At 45.5% G+C, this 18,507-nt stretch overlaps 2 protein-coding genes across 2 annotated transcripts in view; both read right to left on the reverse strand.

Annotated features, from left to right (window-relative positions):
* IL17RA (interleukin 17 receptor A) overlaps positions 1–7,917 on the reverse strand; it is a 22,787-nt gene extending 14,870 nt beyond the window's left edge. The window contains exons 1-2 of the mRNA XM_057390046.1: positions 7,750–7,917; positions 56–80 (exon numbers count right to left, since the gene is read on the reverse strand). Of these exons, the coding sequence (XP_057246029.1) occupies positions 56–80; positions 7,750–7,884 (160 nt within the window). The 5' untranslated portion in view covers positions 7,885–7,917. The remainder of the gene's footprint in view (positions 1–55; positions 81–7,749) is intronic.
* A 2,786-nt stretch (positions 7,918–10,703) lies between these two features.
* CACNA1C (calcium voltage-gated channel subunit alpha1 C) overlaps positions 10,704–18,507 on the reverse strand; it is a 413,981-nt gene continuing 406,177 nt past the window's right edge. Inside the window, exons 47-48 of the mRNA XM_057390048.1 lie at positions 17,054–17,371; positions 10,704–16,807 (exon numbers count right to left, since the gene is read on the reverse strand). Of these exons, the coding sequence (XP_057246031.1) occupies positions 16,511–16,807; positions 17,054–17,371 (615 nt within the window). The 3' untranslated portion in view covers positions 10,704–16,510. The remainder of the gene's footprint in view (positions 16,808–17,053; positions 17,372–18,507) is intronic.

Consider the following 18,507-nt stretch of genomic DNA (forward strand, 5'->3'; position numbering starts at 1 on the left):
TAGAAAAAGAAACATGATCTGATGAGAAAATGGCAACAAAGAAAACATTACTTACTTTTTCTTACGAGACAATTTAAATTCTGTTGGGGAAAGAAAGAAGAGTATTACTTTCAGAATAAAAATGACAGTAGYTTGCTTCTGCTTGGTATTGGAAGAGGGGCAGGAAAAACAATTTGGTGAGGCACACCAATTGGAAGAATTAACCACAATGGAAACACTGGACTGAGCTGTAAATCAAAAAACCAAGATCACGTGGCATGAAACCTGTGCACAACTGAACTTCTTATGTGGCATCAGTATCACAGAATCAACTGGACCTCTGAGATCATCTGGTCCAACTCACGACCAAACACCACTGTGTCAGCTGAATGCCCATTCAGTTTTTCCTCCAACACCTCCAAGGACAGTGACTCCACCAGCTCCCTGGACAATGTCCATTTCAAGGTCCAATCACCCTTTCTGTGAAGAAATTCTTCCTAATGTCCAAMCTAGACCTCCTCTGGTGCAGCTTACGGCTATGTCCTCTTGTCCTGTCAMTGTTGCCTGGGTAAGAGCCCAATGCCTCACCTGGCTACAACCTTCTTTCAGGGAGCTCTAGAGAGTGATAAGGTCACCTCTGAGCTTCAGCCCATCTGCCTGGGAGCACACTCAAGGCTATTTTATTTTATAACAATAGATTTGAGAAGCAACCCATTATGAAAAAAAAAAGTCATCAGAATTAGGCACTTTCATATTAAGAATAAAGATCTCCTGATTATAAAGAAGCAGTTAGACTCTGCCTGGCTTCTCCAAGTTATGTTTTTGTTTCTACTGGAAGATCCCATGGTCACCAGGAAGAAAAATGTCATCTTGCTTGGGTAACATGACGCAAAATCCCAGAGAGAAGGAAGCCTGAAATTGCCACTGACAYAGTAAATCAAGATGAGGGCTAGGTTTCCTCTCACTCATTTCTGATGCCCTGATATATAAAGGTAGATATTATTCTCATTGCATTGCCATCATGTAATTCATTTCAGTGGAGGAGGGAAGGCAGTTGGGTTTTTAAGTGCTCTACACTTAAAAAGAGCTCTTTAAGTGCTCTTACTTTCTAAGGTCAACTTCAAGTGTATTTGGGACTTAGCTTCCAAGGGTATGTTTACAATTTTTGGGATAGGTGCTTGAAAAAGCCAACTGTGCCCTTTTGGTAGTGAACACACATGGCACAAAAAGTTAAACTTTCACACGCACTGAGCKGGCATTAGACAGCAATCACTGCCAGAGGCACAGCCCTAAACCTCCCTCCCCTTAAGCCCAGYTCTGCAGCCTGACCTGAGCTGGCACCAGGCAGGCAGCTGGATACAGCCTGAAAGCACCTCAAGGGAAGGAAGGTCCAGAATCTGTGAACCAGACCCTCTGCCTTTCTGCTCYTGCTAGCATGGGAGAGGCTGGAAACAGAGCACCAGCTCTGAGAAAGGTGGGCATTGCTTTTCATAGCTGTTAGTAACAGAAGTACATTCTGCCTTTAGAGCAGTCCTAGCAAAGGCCAAACATCCCCAATTAATAAGCTTTCTGTTTTTTAGAGAAAATACATAGTAGAAGCATTTGGTGAAATCTAATATCATACAAGCTGTGATGAGCAACCAATTTCAAACATAAGCAGAGTTCTACTGACTATGAAAAAATACTTCTGAGATTAATGCTCACATCTCAGCTCGTGTATCCATGTTCCTGCAAACCTGGAGCAAAAGCAGGAAGATTTGGCATTAAGCTCCTCATGACCTGAAAATCTCTTCCAGGCTTTTGCTACAGAAGTCACAACAATACACACAGGTATAAATCCTTCCTAAGAAACATATCCACATTCCAATTACTGTACCACAAAKGCACTCAGGATGGAGGTATATTGAAAAAGATTCAGTGTAACACCCAAGTTGTGTAACATTAACCAACTTCATGACTGTTCAGGAAACATTTTAATCAGCTCAAACAATGGAATCTGCCTTATGGGCTAYCCTGAACTTCTAAGCACACACAAATCTATGCGACACTTTGCCTGAGAACTGAACTTTGCTGAAGAATGGTTTACCCACCAGCAAGCTAGCCATGTTCTATTTTTCAAAATGAAATAATCTTTGGTGCTCTGTTAGGACTAAGGCAACACCCCACAGTCAGAACAGATATTTTGTAATATAAATACCAGTTTAGTCTGAACTGCACATTCACAGTTATACAGCACCTTAACTGCAGACAAATGTACAGATAAATCYTCCACTGAGTATTTAGATCCTGTTGGACTTGAGAAAAACTGRTTACAGATATCGTTAACAGAAATGTTATTGCAACTTGGTACCTGCCAGAGCAGCTTTCCTTCCTCCCCCCACCCCACTGCRTGACACTCCCATGTAGCACCTGCAACCTAAATCCTTCATTAATGGAAAAAAAAATAAATGGAAAGCAAGGAAGCAAATGCTGATTAAACCAAACCCTAACTAGGTAACTACAATCACTGAAAAAGAAAAATTGTAAATACCAGCATGGAAGAACTGACTAAGCTATAAAAGAAAATTACTCCTAACACTTCAAACACTTTATCAGAMTTTTTAAGATAATTTATGTGGCCTGAAAAAACCTCTTATAGAAAAAGGTGCAGTAGTTTTGTCTGGGATGGAGATAACTTTCTTCACACCAGCTGCTATGGTGCTTTCCACTGAGGGCAAAAAGGGAGCAGCTGTGTGAGGCCAAGCTGCTCTGGGATGAACCTCCAAAATGCAACAAAAATAACTGGCTACTAACTGTGGGGTTTTTTTCCCTAACTTAATGATTTAATGATTTTTGTTAAAGCCTATCATTTAATATTTAGTCATTTTGTCCTTGTTCTGTTGCAGTTATCACTAATTATTGTAAATGGCATCACAATAAAGCCCTTATAAAAATGCAAAGCATTATAAGTCTGAAGAGCAGCAATATCAACCAGTATTTGAGTGCTGGTGTTCTGCTTCCTAGCAGATAAGACATGGTTCAGTGGGGAAAACGGCCTTTCCTTTTTTGTTTAATGATCAATATGAATATTGATCCAGCACAGCATACAAATTGATTCTCTCTTTCTCTAGGTCTGTTATTCCAGGGGAAGTGTTTGCAAGGATGTTCCCAACTTTGATGAGGCTGTGCCCTTTCTGACTTTCATTAAGAACGTCAGAGCTTAATGAGGAGCCATCTGTCTGTTGATGAGGATTCAGAACTGACACTTTGTAATTAAAACCTTCCTTATCTTTTCATCACTGGGTTTCTATGGGGAAAAACAACAGCATTTTATCTCGTGTACCACCATTCTCCAACCCCACTCAGGGTTTTCAAGGGACTACCTACACGTGTTTTTCCTGCCCTGCACTAACTAACCTGTTTACCTGCTCTGCCAGCAACATTTTTAYGTGTAGCTGACTGCACTGTTTTAAGCTGCTGTCAGTCAGTCAAGCGGTTAGCAGGTTTACCACACAAAGAGAGCAAGGGTTCTCCTACCACGAGGTAGCTTGCACCGATTAGCCCCCTGGTCCACTCCCTTCCCAGWCCCCAAAGCACCACAAGGATGACCCAAGAGCTGAAAATGCCCAGAACAACTCATCCACTCAGGAAATCCTCAGGAAGCAAAGATAAGTGAAGATAAAGCTGCACTGCWGGCAGAGATTGAACAGGCTCAAAGGATATCTAGAAAGGACTYGCAATGAAAACCCTAATTTCCTTTTTGTAGAGTGCCCAGGGAACTGGTCWGGGCTGCAGCTGAGGGCACACTTTTATAACAAAAATGGTAACTCCGGACAATGACATTCAAAAGCCAGGAAGCAATTAGAGCAAAAGACCAGTYGGGTTTGCAGCAAAGTAAGCAAACTACTGTCAGATTTGCACTGGCTACCTCCTCAGCACCTGAGGGAATACTTGTTGGTTTTCCCCTGCAAAGGTCCAACCCAAAACCATCTGATGCACTGGCTCACACACAAAGCYCTGGACAGGAGAAGTATTTAACCTAGTTTCCCTACTTGAGTGAGCTGGTTTTGGCTGGGATAGTGTTAATTTTCTTCACAGTGGCTGGTTAGGGRTTATGTTTTGGATTTGTGCTGGAAACAGTGTTGATAATAGAGAGATGCTTTTGTTTCTGCTGAGCAGGGCTTGTACAGGTCTTTTCTGCTTCTGTAATTGCCCTACCAGCCAGGAGGCTGCGGGGCAGGAGTGGACACAGCTGGGATTGCTGACCCCAGCTAACCCCAAGRATATTCCATACTGTATGGCATCCMGCTCAGCAATAAAGCTGRGGAAAGAAAGATGAAGAGGGGGCTGTTCAGAGTGATGGTGTTTGCCTTCATGAGTCACTGTTATGCATGATGGATCCCTGCTGCCCTGGAGACAGCTGAACACCTGCCTGCCCATGGGAAGTGGTAAAAAACAGCTCCTTGCTTTCCTTTGCTTGCATGCGTGGCTTTTGCTTTACTTATTAAACTGTCTTTATCTCAATTCACCCTTTTTTTTTTACTTTCACCTTTCTGATTCTGTTCCCCCATCCCAGCAGTGGGGGAGTAAGTGAGTRAGTGGCTATTGGGGCTTACCTGCTGGCTGGGCTTAAACCAGGCCCAACAAGCAAAGCTACAAACATGGGAGGCATAAATATGAGAAGCAGTTGATTGTGAGGKGATGCTGAAACTATTATCAGGACAGGCACAGTCAACTCTTCATGTTTACTTGCTGTTTTTTCACAGAAAGCAACTGTTTCTTYGTAAATGATTTTTGTTTTGCTTTTGATGTAAAAAAAGAACAGACCATATGCCATGGAGAATTGTATGAATCTGAATGAAAAAACCTGGGAAACTAATTACAGCACCATCCCATAACAATTCAATTAAAGTAATGGGAGGCAAAGATTTCCCAGCAGGATGCTGTGGTAACTAGAAAGAAACTACTATGAGCTGGGCAAGTGTCCAGTTTTCCTTTAAAGAGTGGCTGCTGAATAGGAAGGGCTCCAGCTTTCCAAAATCTGCCTTTCACCTTTGAACCATTCTATGTATCTTCTGAGGCTTGAATGATTTGAAGTTTACTGTAGTTTCCCTTTCCCAATTCCTTACTAAAAAGAAGCACAGATCAACACAAGAACACATTACAGGAATAAGGGCTGAAAGATGATGTGTTTAAGGCTGGTAGGAAATAAGCATATTTTAGAAAATTGCTTTAATTTTTGTTAAGCATTTTTCTCTACGGTTTCTAACTTTTTGTCTTGTCCTCATATAAATTCTCAGCAAAATCAAATCCAAATTCAAAAGTTAAAGTTTCTTAGTAAAAATCAGTTTTAATGTTGCCTTTATCATATTTTTATAGTTTTGATCAGTAACCCTTTTCATGCTGAAGTTTGGTAGTTTTGATCATTAATCCTTTTCATGTCAAGGACTCCAAAAACATTTTAACAGCAYTCAGTGTGACCATGATTTATTTTAACATCCTACACAGCAATAAGATGCCACAGAGGGGAATGAGAGAAGTTAGTCACCAGCAAAGGCAAAATGAACACATTTGCAAAGGAGACCAGGAAAAAGGTCTTCCTCACATGTACCACCATGGCTCATCTTCAAGACAGATGTCACATCAACTCCTCTCCAGAGACTTCRAAGCTCAATCAGGCTGGCAGGACAGATTTCAGAGACCAAGCTATGTACAGCTATCCAGCCCCTCAAAGATAGCAGGGTTATAAACACTGCCTTCCTCCAGGACACCCAGACATACCATGTCTCAAAACATTTACRACACAATGACTGAACGCAGTGATTGAACACTTGATGGTGAAAAAACCCACATGGTTATTTAGGCTGTGGGATGTTATTCCCCTGCACATAGGAAAAAAAGCCCCTGCAGCTGACATATGCAAATAATAGTTACTTGTAGGAACTGGATTTGCAGCTGCGCTATTCAGCCCTACAGCTGAGCAGGTCTGATGGAGCAGTGGTGAATAAGGCCCATTAAGTGCATTTGTTGGTATTTTAACAAGATGAGCAGCAAGCATTTAATTTTACTTTCAGGTGTCTACTGATACCATAATGACACWTCCCCTCCACCACTTCATCTCCCAAACAGCCTCTGCCACAAGAGGGTTTTGTGGAAGAAACCACCGTTGCTCACCCTGATTTGCTTTGARGCTCAGCAACAGCAGCCCGAGCACGGTGGGTTAGACAGAGGAAGTGGGTCTCACCCACCCTGCTCAGCAGCAGCTTTGCTTTTGAACCACACCACAGTCACACGTTGGGAGGGTTACTGAATCATCCTCTGAAAACACTGCAACCCACAGAAAGGAAAGGGGGAACCGTTTTCAACTGTCACAACTTCAGTTGATGGTACTTTTCCCTGCATGTGTCAGCAGCTTCACAACTGCTTCTGAAGAGGCTGCTCCCAGGCTTAAGCCAACTCCTTTCTATTGCACTTTGGAAATTGGCTTTTTGATAGAAAACGCCAAAACAGCAGCCTTGCACACTCACTGCTCTGTGTGCACACCAGAGTGTGGGGCAACACAGCTCCTCTGTAAAAGCTGGTGATGTTCTGGTGAAAGCCTCATCCAGTTACTGTGGTCACATTTCCTAAAAAAAGGAGGTACAGACAGCAAGACGAAGTCAGAGCCCAAGCATCCAAGGATGCACAGAATCTCTTTAATATATTACTGTCAATCTCTGTGACTAAYGATGTTTGGGATATCATGGTTAAATGAGATGCCTAAGCAATATTGTATTTTTTCCTATGCCAATGCTTTACATTTTGTAACTCTATAATGTCCAGCCTAAAATAATTTGCAGAACTGGTCTGTTTTCTTGGGGTCTCTATAAAAAGAGAGAAGGCAGCAGAGCAGAGGTGAGGTAGAACAGGGGTAATGATATAGTCAAATATTAGGAGAGGTGTCAGACTAGACAAAAGATMGGAAATATGTACAGGAAAAGATTATAGAAGCTTTTATCCCAAATGACATATTTTGTTTYACATTTGTCTATAGCTATACCTATCTGCTTTTGACAGACTGCTGAAAGTTCACCACAGCATATAAAGCTGTCCAGCTTAGAAGACAGTTACCCATTTTCCTCTGTCACTGCTATAGTTAAAAGAATTAAAAAGCAAAAGCAGATTGCTTCTCCCTTCTACACACTCTTTACAYGTGTCTGCGACAAAAAAAGACCAAAACCTGCAAAACGAAAAAGCAACCGACACAACAAATCCAAAATAATCCTCAAAAATCACCAGAGAGAGCGAGCAGCTAGGAGCTCATACTCTGGGCTGCCAAAGTTCGCCCAGGTTGGTTGGTTCACGTTTTACAGAGATACCACATTTGCAGCTCCTGTCTGGCCGGTTTCACAGGGAGAAAAGACAGCCTAACAAAATCTGCCTGTTAAAAATCCTCAAGTACATGTAATGTTCATTTCCCTGCGCCCTCCTAAAAAAAAACATCGATTGCAAGGAACTTTTAGGACATTGAGCAACGTCAGCTCTTAGCAAAGACTCACATCCTGCTCAGGGACTGCGGGCACTTCAGCACGACTCAGCCGCGGCCGCTCGGAGGTGCCGCTGACAGGCGCTTCCCGCARCCCGCCGAGGCCAACCCAGCGTCTCCCCGTTCCCGGGCTCCATGAGGGACACAGCGCTCCCCGGGACAGGGACAGCGACACCGCCCGGGCCCCGCAGCGGGGCAGCCGCTCCCCCATCCCAACCTYGGGCTCCCCGCGCCCGCCCGGGCCCGGCGCTCCGGGCGCCGCTTACCGGCTGCGAGCAGCTGAAGGGCGGCGCGGCGTCCAGCAGCAGCCGCAGGGCCGCGGTGGCGGGCGGCCGAGGCAGCAGAAGGAGCAGCAGAAGGAGCAGCAGGAACAGCGGCAGCCGCGGCCTCCTGCCCGCCATCGCGCCCGCACCGCCGCTCGGCGCTTCCGGGCTCGGGCCGGGCGGGGCGGCGCCGACCGCACCTGAGGAGGGGCCGGGGCGGCGCGGGGCGGGGCGGGGCTCGCCCGCCGTGTGGGGCCCGCCCGAGAGGGGCTCAGCCTGGCGGCTCCTCATGGGAGCCCCGAACAGCTCCTCCCCGCCGGGACAGTGCCGTCCGTGGGCGCAGGTTGGGGTTAAAGAGCCAAACGTGCTTCTACCTGCGGGTTGTCTTCCTGTTCGCGAGTCAGCGGRAGGGTCCCCGAGGTCTGCGTGCTGGTCACAGGATCGCCAGGGTTGGAAGGGACGTGTGGAGATCATCCCGTCCAAACGCCCCGCCAAGGCAGGGTCACCCGGATCGGGTAACACAGGAACGCGTCCAGGTGGGTTTGGAATGTCTCCAGAGAGGGACACTCCACGGCCYCCCTGGGCAGCTCTTCCAGTGCTCTGCCCCCCTGAAAGTAAAGAAGTTCTTCCTTGTGTTGAGGTGGAACTCCCAGTGCATGCCTCTGGCTTCGAGTAAATGCCGCGAGCATTAAAAACTGAACAAAAAGCATTGTAAGTGTATGCTCTGCTTTTCTAGTTGTGGGGATGTTCTAAATGCATCCATTTCACAGGGGGCTGTGCAAGCCTGTCACTTGTTGCTGATGTTCACCCCATTTCAGCTGTCTCACAGGTTTCACTCCAGGTTTCGCACTGTTCACACTGCAGCACGCCCACAGCCACTTTCATCTGTTCTTTGCCGTGGTTTTCACCTTATGGTCTCACCCAGAGCTGTAACTCAGCTAAGTTTCCAGCTCAGGGAGTTTTTCAGCAAAGCTGGACCCTTTGCTGGGCTTTGACCAGCAGCCATGAGCTGTTTTTGTGGTGAGTGTGTGTGGTTTTGTGGTGGCAAATGTCTAACTGGTGGCCAGTCTGAGCCTGCAGATAAAGAGATTTCTGTTGGCGAWCCCTCTGCCATTCCTTCTGCCCTGCACTGATGACATCCACAGGTTTTCATCAGCTTATGGGTTTTAGCATTTTGTGCCCCCATTAATTGAAAGTAGCAGCAAAGCCTACAGTTCGGACAACTGTGTGCAAATCAGAGAAAAATATTTATATATACATGTGTCTGGACAAGACTCATTCTTTTTTTTTAGGCATTATTTTACTCCACCTTACACCGATGTACTTCGGCTGAGCACACTGTGATTTATAATGCTGCGACAGAAATGTGGTGCTCAGCTGACATTGCAGTGTAATTTCTTGATAACCGTGGTAGAACAAATTTRTTCAATCGACAAGTAAATGTGTGTTATCATCCCCTTAGCTTCATGGCTTATATATATACTAATTACACCATATTTAAGCTGCGGGCACTCATTTTCTATTGCATGTGCCTGGTAAAAAGGAATCCAGTAGAGAAAATGTTAAGTGTGTGGTTACRCGTGAGTCACACGTTGGTGGCTGTCACTGTGGTGACAACAGTACAGAGAGCAGTTGCATTTCCTCAGTTACTGTTTAACTGAGGGCAGGCTGTGGCTGTCAAGACTCTTCTGAAGCCCCTTAAACAGAGACAAGAGCCTGTGAACAGCAGGGAAATAGGGGCTGCACGAAGCTGTCTTATTTCTCACCTACTGCTGGGAGAAGGGAGCAGTGTGAAAAGGAGTTTTCATACAATTTACAATATTGAACAAATCTGGACATTGTTTAGAAATTTATTAGCAATTTTAAAATAACATCATTCCTTAGATAAAAATGCAATCTTACAGGAATATACATTTGTCCCACACAGAGATGACCCTATAGCTCACTGGTGGGCCATTCGCTCTAACTTTCCTCTGTTGATTTTAAAACGTGCGAGAGGGCAAGACGGACTCTGGCACTGATGACAGGCTTACATGACGGTTACAAACTGTACAGCAGTATTTACAAAAGCATTTCTGTGGGTTCATGAAAACTAGATATGAAAGTGTGGAAGGAGGTAAAGAATTGAGACAGGGAAGGGCCTGGGTGGAGGTGCAAGGGAGGGCTGGGAAGGTGGGCAGGGAGTATAGGGAAGAGTGGGAGAGGAGGTTTATATCTGGACTGATTTATACTTGAGAGAGGTCATTTTACAGCTCTGGGCAATTCAAATGAAGGCAAAACACTTATATTTATCAACATTTATAGCTGATGATCAGAGCAGGAAATGGTGCTCCAGGGCCTGAACTTAAGAGGTGCTGAGGAACCCCATCTTCCCTGAAGTCACTGGGAAACACCAGTACGCAGTGCCTTGCCGGGCCAGACCCAAACCATGCACAGGCAGTACCCCCAGACCTTAAACCCTTTTGATCCTGCAGTGCTCAGTCATTGGTGCTRTTGTGAATTCAGACTGAGTGAGAGATCAGCTCCTAAATTACACTTTTGCTCCTGAAGCTGGACTGGATTCCAACCCCTTCTTGCCAGAATTCACCCAAAGTGACTCATCCCTTGCTCTATCAAGCGGCAACTGTTTGGAGGGAGATGTCATCATTCGGAATTGATTTTTAAGGCAGTTTCATAAGTATCTCCCCTTTTTTTTTTTTGTGTGTGTGATGCAGCAATGTTTTTCAGAGATATTTACAATCTCACTCCTCCAAAATCTTCCCACATTCAAACTGTCAAGACTAAATAAGCTTGAAACAATCATTTCTATGAGCAGTCATAAAATTGATAATGTTTAGATAGTATTGGCTGCCAGTCTACCTAGGTGCTTGAGATGGGAGCAGGCTKACTTAGGATGCTTAAAATACTGAAAGCATTTCAGCCTAATTGGGAAAGAGAGAACAGAAAAAAAAAAAAAACCCCAGGTATTTAATCACCTGAATGATGAGGCTAGCAAACAATGTCTCAGTTTCTGGGTCTGTCTCGAATAGGAAAAAGCTTTGGAAAGGGGCTGTTTGAACATTGGCAGAAAAATCTGTGGTTGAATGGAGTGACGCCTGCTGTTCCCTGGGCCTGTCCCTGCTCCACTGGGCCTGGGATGCAGCCACCAACCCCGGCCTAAGGTGAGGACTGGACAGAGCGCTGCCAACTTCAGGCTGCAGGAGTGGAGGCAGAGTAGGAACATGGGGCAGGAAAACAACAGTGTGGGAGTGTAGAGACAAGCTCCTGATCCTGCCTAACTAAGCCCTTGGTAATGCTAATGAAGACTTCCTCATTACATCAGTCATTGGTGCTGCTTCTCTCAATTAGCCCTTTAGAAAGGGTTTGATTAAGTTGCCTAATTGTCTGCTGCCACCTGAGATCTCTGCCATCCTCTGGGGCTGGGAGCTGTGACACCAGCCCTGCCTGGGGCAAAGATGTGCCTCTCCTTACCAGCTGCTGCAGACCTGGCAGAGGATACTCTGGGTATCTCAAGTGACAGTAGACACCCACATTTAGGCAWCTGAGTCGAACCCTGTGCCCCTAAAGGCCTGGTTTTTATGCTCAAGTGTTAAGTTCCCCGCAAGGGGGAGGGGAAGAATGGAAAATTTAACTAGAACACTAAAGTTTGTATCAGAAGAGTTTTTTTTTTTGTTTTTTTTTTTCTATTCCAGTGTGACACTATTGACTTTTCTGAAAGCAATCTGTCTTCAGAACAGGACATATATCTTTTAGGGCTTCTGCCCTCACCCACCCAACCTCAGGGTGCTGTAGCAGCAAGGCCATAGTGGTTTCAGCTTTCCAGAAACAAAACAGGAACAGAAATAAAAGCTCCACAGACTGAGATCCTGTTGGAAACCTTCTGGAGCACTGGGCTTGCTCACCCAGAATAAAACTTTAGAAGTTTCACAATATTCAAAAGAAGAAAAAAAGGAACCCAGTGCAGCTATTGAGAATTATATTTCTTAGACTTCTTTGAAGAAGAAAATAATGGGGTAAGATAAAGTGTTCAGGGGCTAGGTCTGTTTTCCACATTCTTCACATCAATATAACCTCCTTGGCTTCTACTGCCCTCCAGCCTTATGTTAGCAAGATTGGAACTGGGGCTTCTGATGACCTGGAATGTTTTCTTTATATGCACTACAGTTTTCATTATGGGAACTGATAAAATCTCACTGCTACCAGAAACCCCCGACTGGATTCTACTTCAACCTTGTTGTGCTCCAAATTCCCCATTCAGCATTCCTCTCCCCCTGGCTGCCCCTGCCATGGGGACAGTCAGAACAGGACCATGGATGTATCTTAGGATAGTCGGTTCTGTCTCAGTAGGGCTGCTTCACTTCAGCTCACTGGACCAGTGGGTTGGGGTTTCTCATCTCCATGTATGAAGCAATGCCTCCAACTCCATCTGTGACACAGGTGACTGACCCCATGGGATTGGGGTGCTGTCACCTTGTGTGGTTGTGTCTGTGTGCAAACGCGCATACATTTCATACAGCAATCTGAAACTCAGGCAGAAAAGACACAGGAGCCTGGCTGAGACCCATACAACTGTTATATTGGCGTCAGTCTAAAGAAAGCAATGATACATTGCTTTGGAAATTATCAAGAAATGTAAAAAATGCATTTGCCCTTTTTTTGTTGTTGTTATCGTTGTCGTAGTCACTGGGGCAGGGTTCTGAGTCAGAAAACAAAGCAGAAATAGATGTGGTTCTGTACATGGCGCCTCTCTGGCTGTCCCTCCGTGCTGGGGTGTGGTGGGCAGGGCAAGAAAACAGGCAGGACCCCTGCAGTAGCAGCAGCATCTACACCATCACTGTCCACATGTCCAGCTGAAGAGGCAGATGATGCACAAAAGGTCTGTAGACAATGAAACTCCAGCTCTGGATGACAAGTTCCACTTGCTTTCCCATCGTGTCAGCCACACAGAAATAAGGAAGAAAAAAAGAAATGCACCCGGTGTGGCTGGCCCAGTACTGTCTGGACTAATGAGCAGGAGTGATACAGGGAGGAGGTTTGTTGTTTTATAAGAAATGTCTTTAGTCTGCAGTGTACTCTTGCGAGTCAGAGGTGCTCAGAGGCAAACAGCAGATCGTTTTCCCCATTCTTCCCTTCCATGCTATTTCTCGGCCATAGGTTCCTTCAAAGATTCCATCCACAGCACAGTGATTGTACCCACCATCCACTCCCATACACAAGGAAACACTCCAGGAACTGAACCTGCCTCCTCCTTCCCACTGTCCCCCAGACTCTGCCCCACTCGCAGGAGGCAGCAGCCCTTTGCTCAGGCATGTCACAATGTGCACATTGCAAGTACCTCAAATGAAAAAAAAAAGCTGCCCTCCCCAGAAAGAGAAATTTGCACAGCTGGCACCAGCAATTTCTAAATTTRACACTTGCCCCTCAAACTGAAGAAGTCATTTGCATTCTCCGCTAGCCATACATTTTCCATTCTGCAGCACCTACGGGTGTGCCAGGGGAGGATGGGGYTCCCCTGGCTATTGCAGGCCCTGACCCCAGCGGGAGTAGCAGCTTTCACCAGAAATGTGTGGGACACATCCTTTCCATCAAGAAAAATCCTTAAAGATGGGCTGTCAAGCATCCAAAATGCTCATTGTCACCACTAATTTAGGTAAGTACTGGTTTTTTAGGAGTGAAGAACACCTGTGTCCCATTGGGAGGGTCAGATGGACTTTGTAGCAGAAAAAAATGAGTTAGGGAGCCCTTACACAGCATTTTCAGAAACAGCCAGGCACTGGCATTTCCCTCTTTCAAGTACCTTTGGAGCACTTCAGCACTAGCAGCAGCAAACTCAAAGGGAGACACACTTGTGTGCCTGTCTCCATACAGGCACCAGGGATGAAAGGATGAGACTGACCCACATCAGCTGGTTACTTTCTCCATGGAAGTCTTGAATTATGACTTTGATGACAGATGCCTGTATAAATGGATTCATATTTCTCTAGTTTAAAGGTATTTGGTTTTTCTCAAGGTATCTTGAGCTGATACTGGCCAGTTCAAAAAGTACAGTTAAAAATACCCTTTGCTATTTCTCCTTTATGCTCCAGAGAATCGAGAAGAAAAATAAGAGCATTACAAAAATAATGTAATCAATGTATGCAATGAAGGGTGTTCTTGGACATCTGCAGAAGCTCAAGATTTGAATAAAAGTTTAGCTCTGAGTCAGATCACACCTTGGAACTCAACACTGATCTGCAAGTTTGTGARTCATCCTGAGGAGGGTGAAAAAAACAGCAGTAGTCTAGACAAAAATCAGTTGCATAAAATCTAACAATACATGCCTGTTTTTTTAGCCTCTCTCAGGGTTAGAGACAACTATCTGTGTGAGAAACTCAGAAGAGTTTCACACTTACTAGTCAGGAAATATGGCTGGAACATGCTGTGCTGCCAGATATTTTGTGACTTAGTATCTGACCCATCCACTACAGTCTGGGAAGAGGACTGACACCATGMATAGAAACACCAAAAAGTCCTTGGCATCTGCATCTTGACCAGACTGCAGCAATTCTCCTAATAACGATCCAGAGCTTGCTCTCTCTCCCTCTGCTTTCAGCCCAGACCAGAGCTAGATTACTTTACTTTGTCAACTATGCTGATTCTTGCATTTCTTATCCCAGGATCCTACTATAATTGATCATGGTTCAGCAATTTAATGAAATAATTTTGAAGCCAGATTTTTTCCCCCAGCTCCTTGAATTGCTGGTGCCAGCTAAACATGTAGGATGGATCTGCCAAATGGGCTTGAGGGTCTTGCCACCCTTGAGTGGGACGAGACCTTTAGAGGAACTGAGCAAAAAGAAAAGAAAAAAAAAGTCTGAATAAAATGTCCCAGTCTCAGGAAGAAAGATTCTCTACCAATAGTCATCGTGCACATTAAAAGGGAGTGAAGAAGGAAAATGAACACAAGATATGCAAAATCAGTAACGTTCAATCTGTCAGTGGATTGCAGAATAGTTACTTACACCAGGTACACTTTGTTCATTGTACAAATTAAAAAAGGAAAAAAAAATAGTACCCTTTCCCCAACCACACGTAAAAAAGCACTTAAAAGTTCAAAGGTAAAGCTTGGCACATTCCAAATACGAAATGATTCACTTGACATGCAGCAAAATATACAAGAAGTGATTATTTTTTTTTTCTTTTTTTTTTAAACAAACTTAATTCAATTCATTATCTTTGCTTGGCACAATTGCAATTCATTTTAAAAAAATATTTGAAAAAATACTGAAACTGACCTGAATTCAAGTATAACGGTTTCTTCAACAGAAACATTATCAATGCAATAAAACATCACACAGAATATATCGAAGCGTAACGTCTTCTGGTTGTTTTTTTTTTTGTTTCCCCCCACCCCCGCAATTTTTTTCTATACAGTTTTAATGCCAACACAACTTACAATTTTATTTTAATATTATTGCATTGTTTTTGCATATCTTGTGGAACAGAAAATGCAAAGTTACTGATTCCCTTTTCGAAAGCAGAGACAGTGGTTTGTTTTTGCATTCGARTGGCCCCAGATACAGATCTCCTGCAGCTCAAACCAGAATGTGGAGAACTGCACTTACACACACACACGCACACACACTCGCTCCTATTCCTCCCACACTCACAGATACACTTAGCACTAAAAAGAACCCAAATCAATCACTCAAATGTGCAAGACTATATCAAGTGCATTGCCTACTATCTTTAAATTATAAAACAACAACAAAAAAAGGTTTCAGTTACTAGTAAATAAAATTACAAATTCTCGGTGTACATAATGGTTGGTAAAACTCATCTATCATTATACTTCTACCAAATTCCAATGGCGAAAACCCCCCCCCAGTTTAAATAATACAACATGGTCAAACCAATTTAACATCTGCAAAAGTGAAAATAAACCAAAACAAAAAAGGTAGGTGATTACAAAACGCTGTAAACACTCCCTTCTCCCTCAAAATAATAATAATAATAATAATAAAATAGTCAAAATAAAAACTGCAACATGCTTTCAAGAAAATACCAAAATGCAAAACAAGAACTCCGCACAGGCCCGGCGGCCCCTCAGCCCCGCTGCCAAGCCTGCTCTCCCATTGGCTGGCACAGTTGGCGCGCTGAGCTCTGATTGGCCGGCAGAAGACTGCTTGAGCTCCGATTGGCTGGCGAGTGACCASGCGAGCTCGGATTGGCCGGCAGGGGCCACTGCCGGAGTCTCGGCAGGGCTCGGATGCCCGTGGGCTTCTCCTGCTTCCTCCTCCCCATGGCCGTGTGGGAATCCACAGCAGAAGTCTTCCTCTCCTTCCGAATCAAAAGGCCTTGGCTTTATGGAGACGGTGAGGCTCATACAGAATATGTGCAAAATGATTTTTACAAGCAAAGTTGAAATACACCCGTTTGGCGCAGGGTCCTTTTGGCTGGGGCCATCCACAGGAAGCTGAGGTTCCCCTTCGTGCTCCGGAGGCAGCTGTCGTTCCTTGTGCAGGGACTGAAAAAAAGAGGGAGCTGGTTCTCCTCCTCTTCTTCTCCTCCTCCTCACTCTTCCTTCATGGACACGTGCTGGGGTTATATCCGCTCCTGAAAAGCTTTCTTACACCACCCAACTCTGCGACTCGTCCCAACAGAAATGAATGAAGAACGCTGTTCCGGTTACTCCAGGTCACGAGAACAGTGAGGCACTTCTGAAACAAACCCATTAGGAACATTGAAACAAATAAAAAACCAGCATTGCTTCCAGCCCTGGCAACTACAGGCTGCTGATATAAATCCTGCTGTCCTTGAGCTCCTCCTGACTTATCCTACAATCCGGATTCTGCACCTCTTCCTCTTCCTCTCCTGCACTGTCCTGCCCTGGGTCCCTGCAGTTAGCAAAAGGCAAGAGGTTGCCATTGGGGCTCTGCTTGCTGTTACCATTGAGAATGTTGTCTGCTGCATTTTCCATCTCTTCTATTGTCATGTCGCAGGCGTCTGCGAGCTCCTGGGTTGTGACCTCAATGAACTTTGGATCTTGAGCAAACTGCATCAGTCCTTCCGAAATCAAGACCTTCAAAAGCAGGTGGGGAACCAGAACACAAAAACAYGTTAGTACTGTGCAGCATCGATCCTGTCACACCTCTAACACAACCCTCTTTACTGCTGTGTTTCCTTCTCCCATTCATGCTGCTAAACCCCTGCYGGGAGATGGGCCCTCCTAGCATTTGTGGGCACCAATGGATCTGTTGCTCTACTCTCCCGAGSACCATGTTTCTAGCTGGCCGTGCCACAGCGTCCTTCGCCACTGCGTTCTTACCGCTTCCACCAGGCTGCTGGCGCTGCCGTGGAACTGCCGGCTGCTGCCTGCGGTCGGGCTGGGCACCGTCAGAGACACCGGCCGGGCTCTCCTGGGGCTGCTGCCGCTGTCAGGATACCGGGAGCCGCAGTGGACTGACGGCAAGCTGCTGTTGAGCTTCTCCGAGGACTCGGCCCCTTCGAGGCGCAGSGTTGGGATGGTCTGTTGCGGCCAGCCCCGGTTGCAGGGCGTGGCCGGGGGCGTAGCACACAGCCGAGAGAACATGGTGGGGGAATGGCTTCGCTGGAGCAGGGGACTCAGGCCAGCCACTGCTAATGCCTGTGGACAGAGGAGGGACACGGTGAGTGAGAGCTTGCAGGGCTGGAACAAGGAGGTGCTGGAGAAACCATCTGAGAAAAGGCCTGGAGAGTCTCGGGGCTTGTGAAAACAGCACCCTGAAGGGTTTGGATGTTGGCTGCAAGCTCATTTTGCWAGCTTTTCTTTAAATGGTGTACCCTGTGCTAGTGCCAAGTGCTGGACTGGAAACTTTCAGAACCGCAGTTCTCTAGTCTGGTAGCCATGGCACTGCTAGAAGGGATGCAGCCCCACTCCACATGCACTGCCAGGAGGGATGCAGCCCCATTCCCCATGGCACTGCTAGAAGCGATGCAGCCCCATTCCCCACGGCACTGCCAGAAACACCACATCTTCTCCAGAGGGCGAAACAGTAATTCACTTTCCCACCACTGAAACCACACATAKCACAGGCTTTTATTGCCAGGCTTASTGTATTTTAARTGAGCAACTGAGGAACCTGAAAGACACCAGATGTGAATTTTAGATGTGTCTGCAGTTGGCAATAACTTTAAATCCACCACTGGATTTTAAGGCATCTGCTGTTGGTGGGAGGATCAATATCTGATGATTACACTTTCAGCCATCCAGTCCTTCCTGTAACCATATACACAACCTCTGAGTCATCCAGCCTCCTCTTGTAACAAATTCCTCAGGAAGCCTCTTGTTGTGCAAGGCTGATCTGAGGCCTTACTGATGTGACTGCTTCCTTGTTCTATAAACAAGACTGTCAGAGTCATAGGCTCATCTCATAGAGCTCATGGCTGGGCAATGAAATAAATGCATAGAAAATGCAAAAGCATGTGGATTGTGCTGTATTCAGGCTGGGGTTAGGCTTACCCAGATTCAGCTGTGGGAAGGCTCTGTTTAGTCTAAGCTAACTGTGCAGAGAGGCACTGGCAAGCCTCCCTCGTCTTCAATGCCTGCCTGAAAATGCTGCCTCAAAGACATGACTTACACAAGGCTTAAACCTGCCCTCTGGTGATGCTCCTTCCCTCTGTTGACCACAGTCAGACTGAACTGACTGATTTAAACAGACAGCTMACCTTAAGCTATGTAATGCTAAGTCCATCTGCCAGTGAAATCCTTGGGAGCAGATAACTACATTGTGCTGATGACTT

This window comes from Malurus melanocephalus, unplaced genomic scaffold, assembly GCF_030028575.1.
Source record: "Malurus melanocephalus ecotype Western Australia unplaced genomic scaffold, MMel_1.1 scaffold_22, whole genome shotgun sequence".
Taxonomy (NCBI): Eukaryota; Metazoa; Chordata; class Aves; order Passeriformes; family Maluridae; genus Malurus; species Malurus melanocephalus.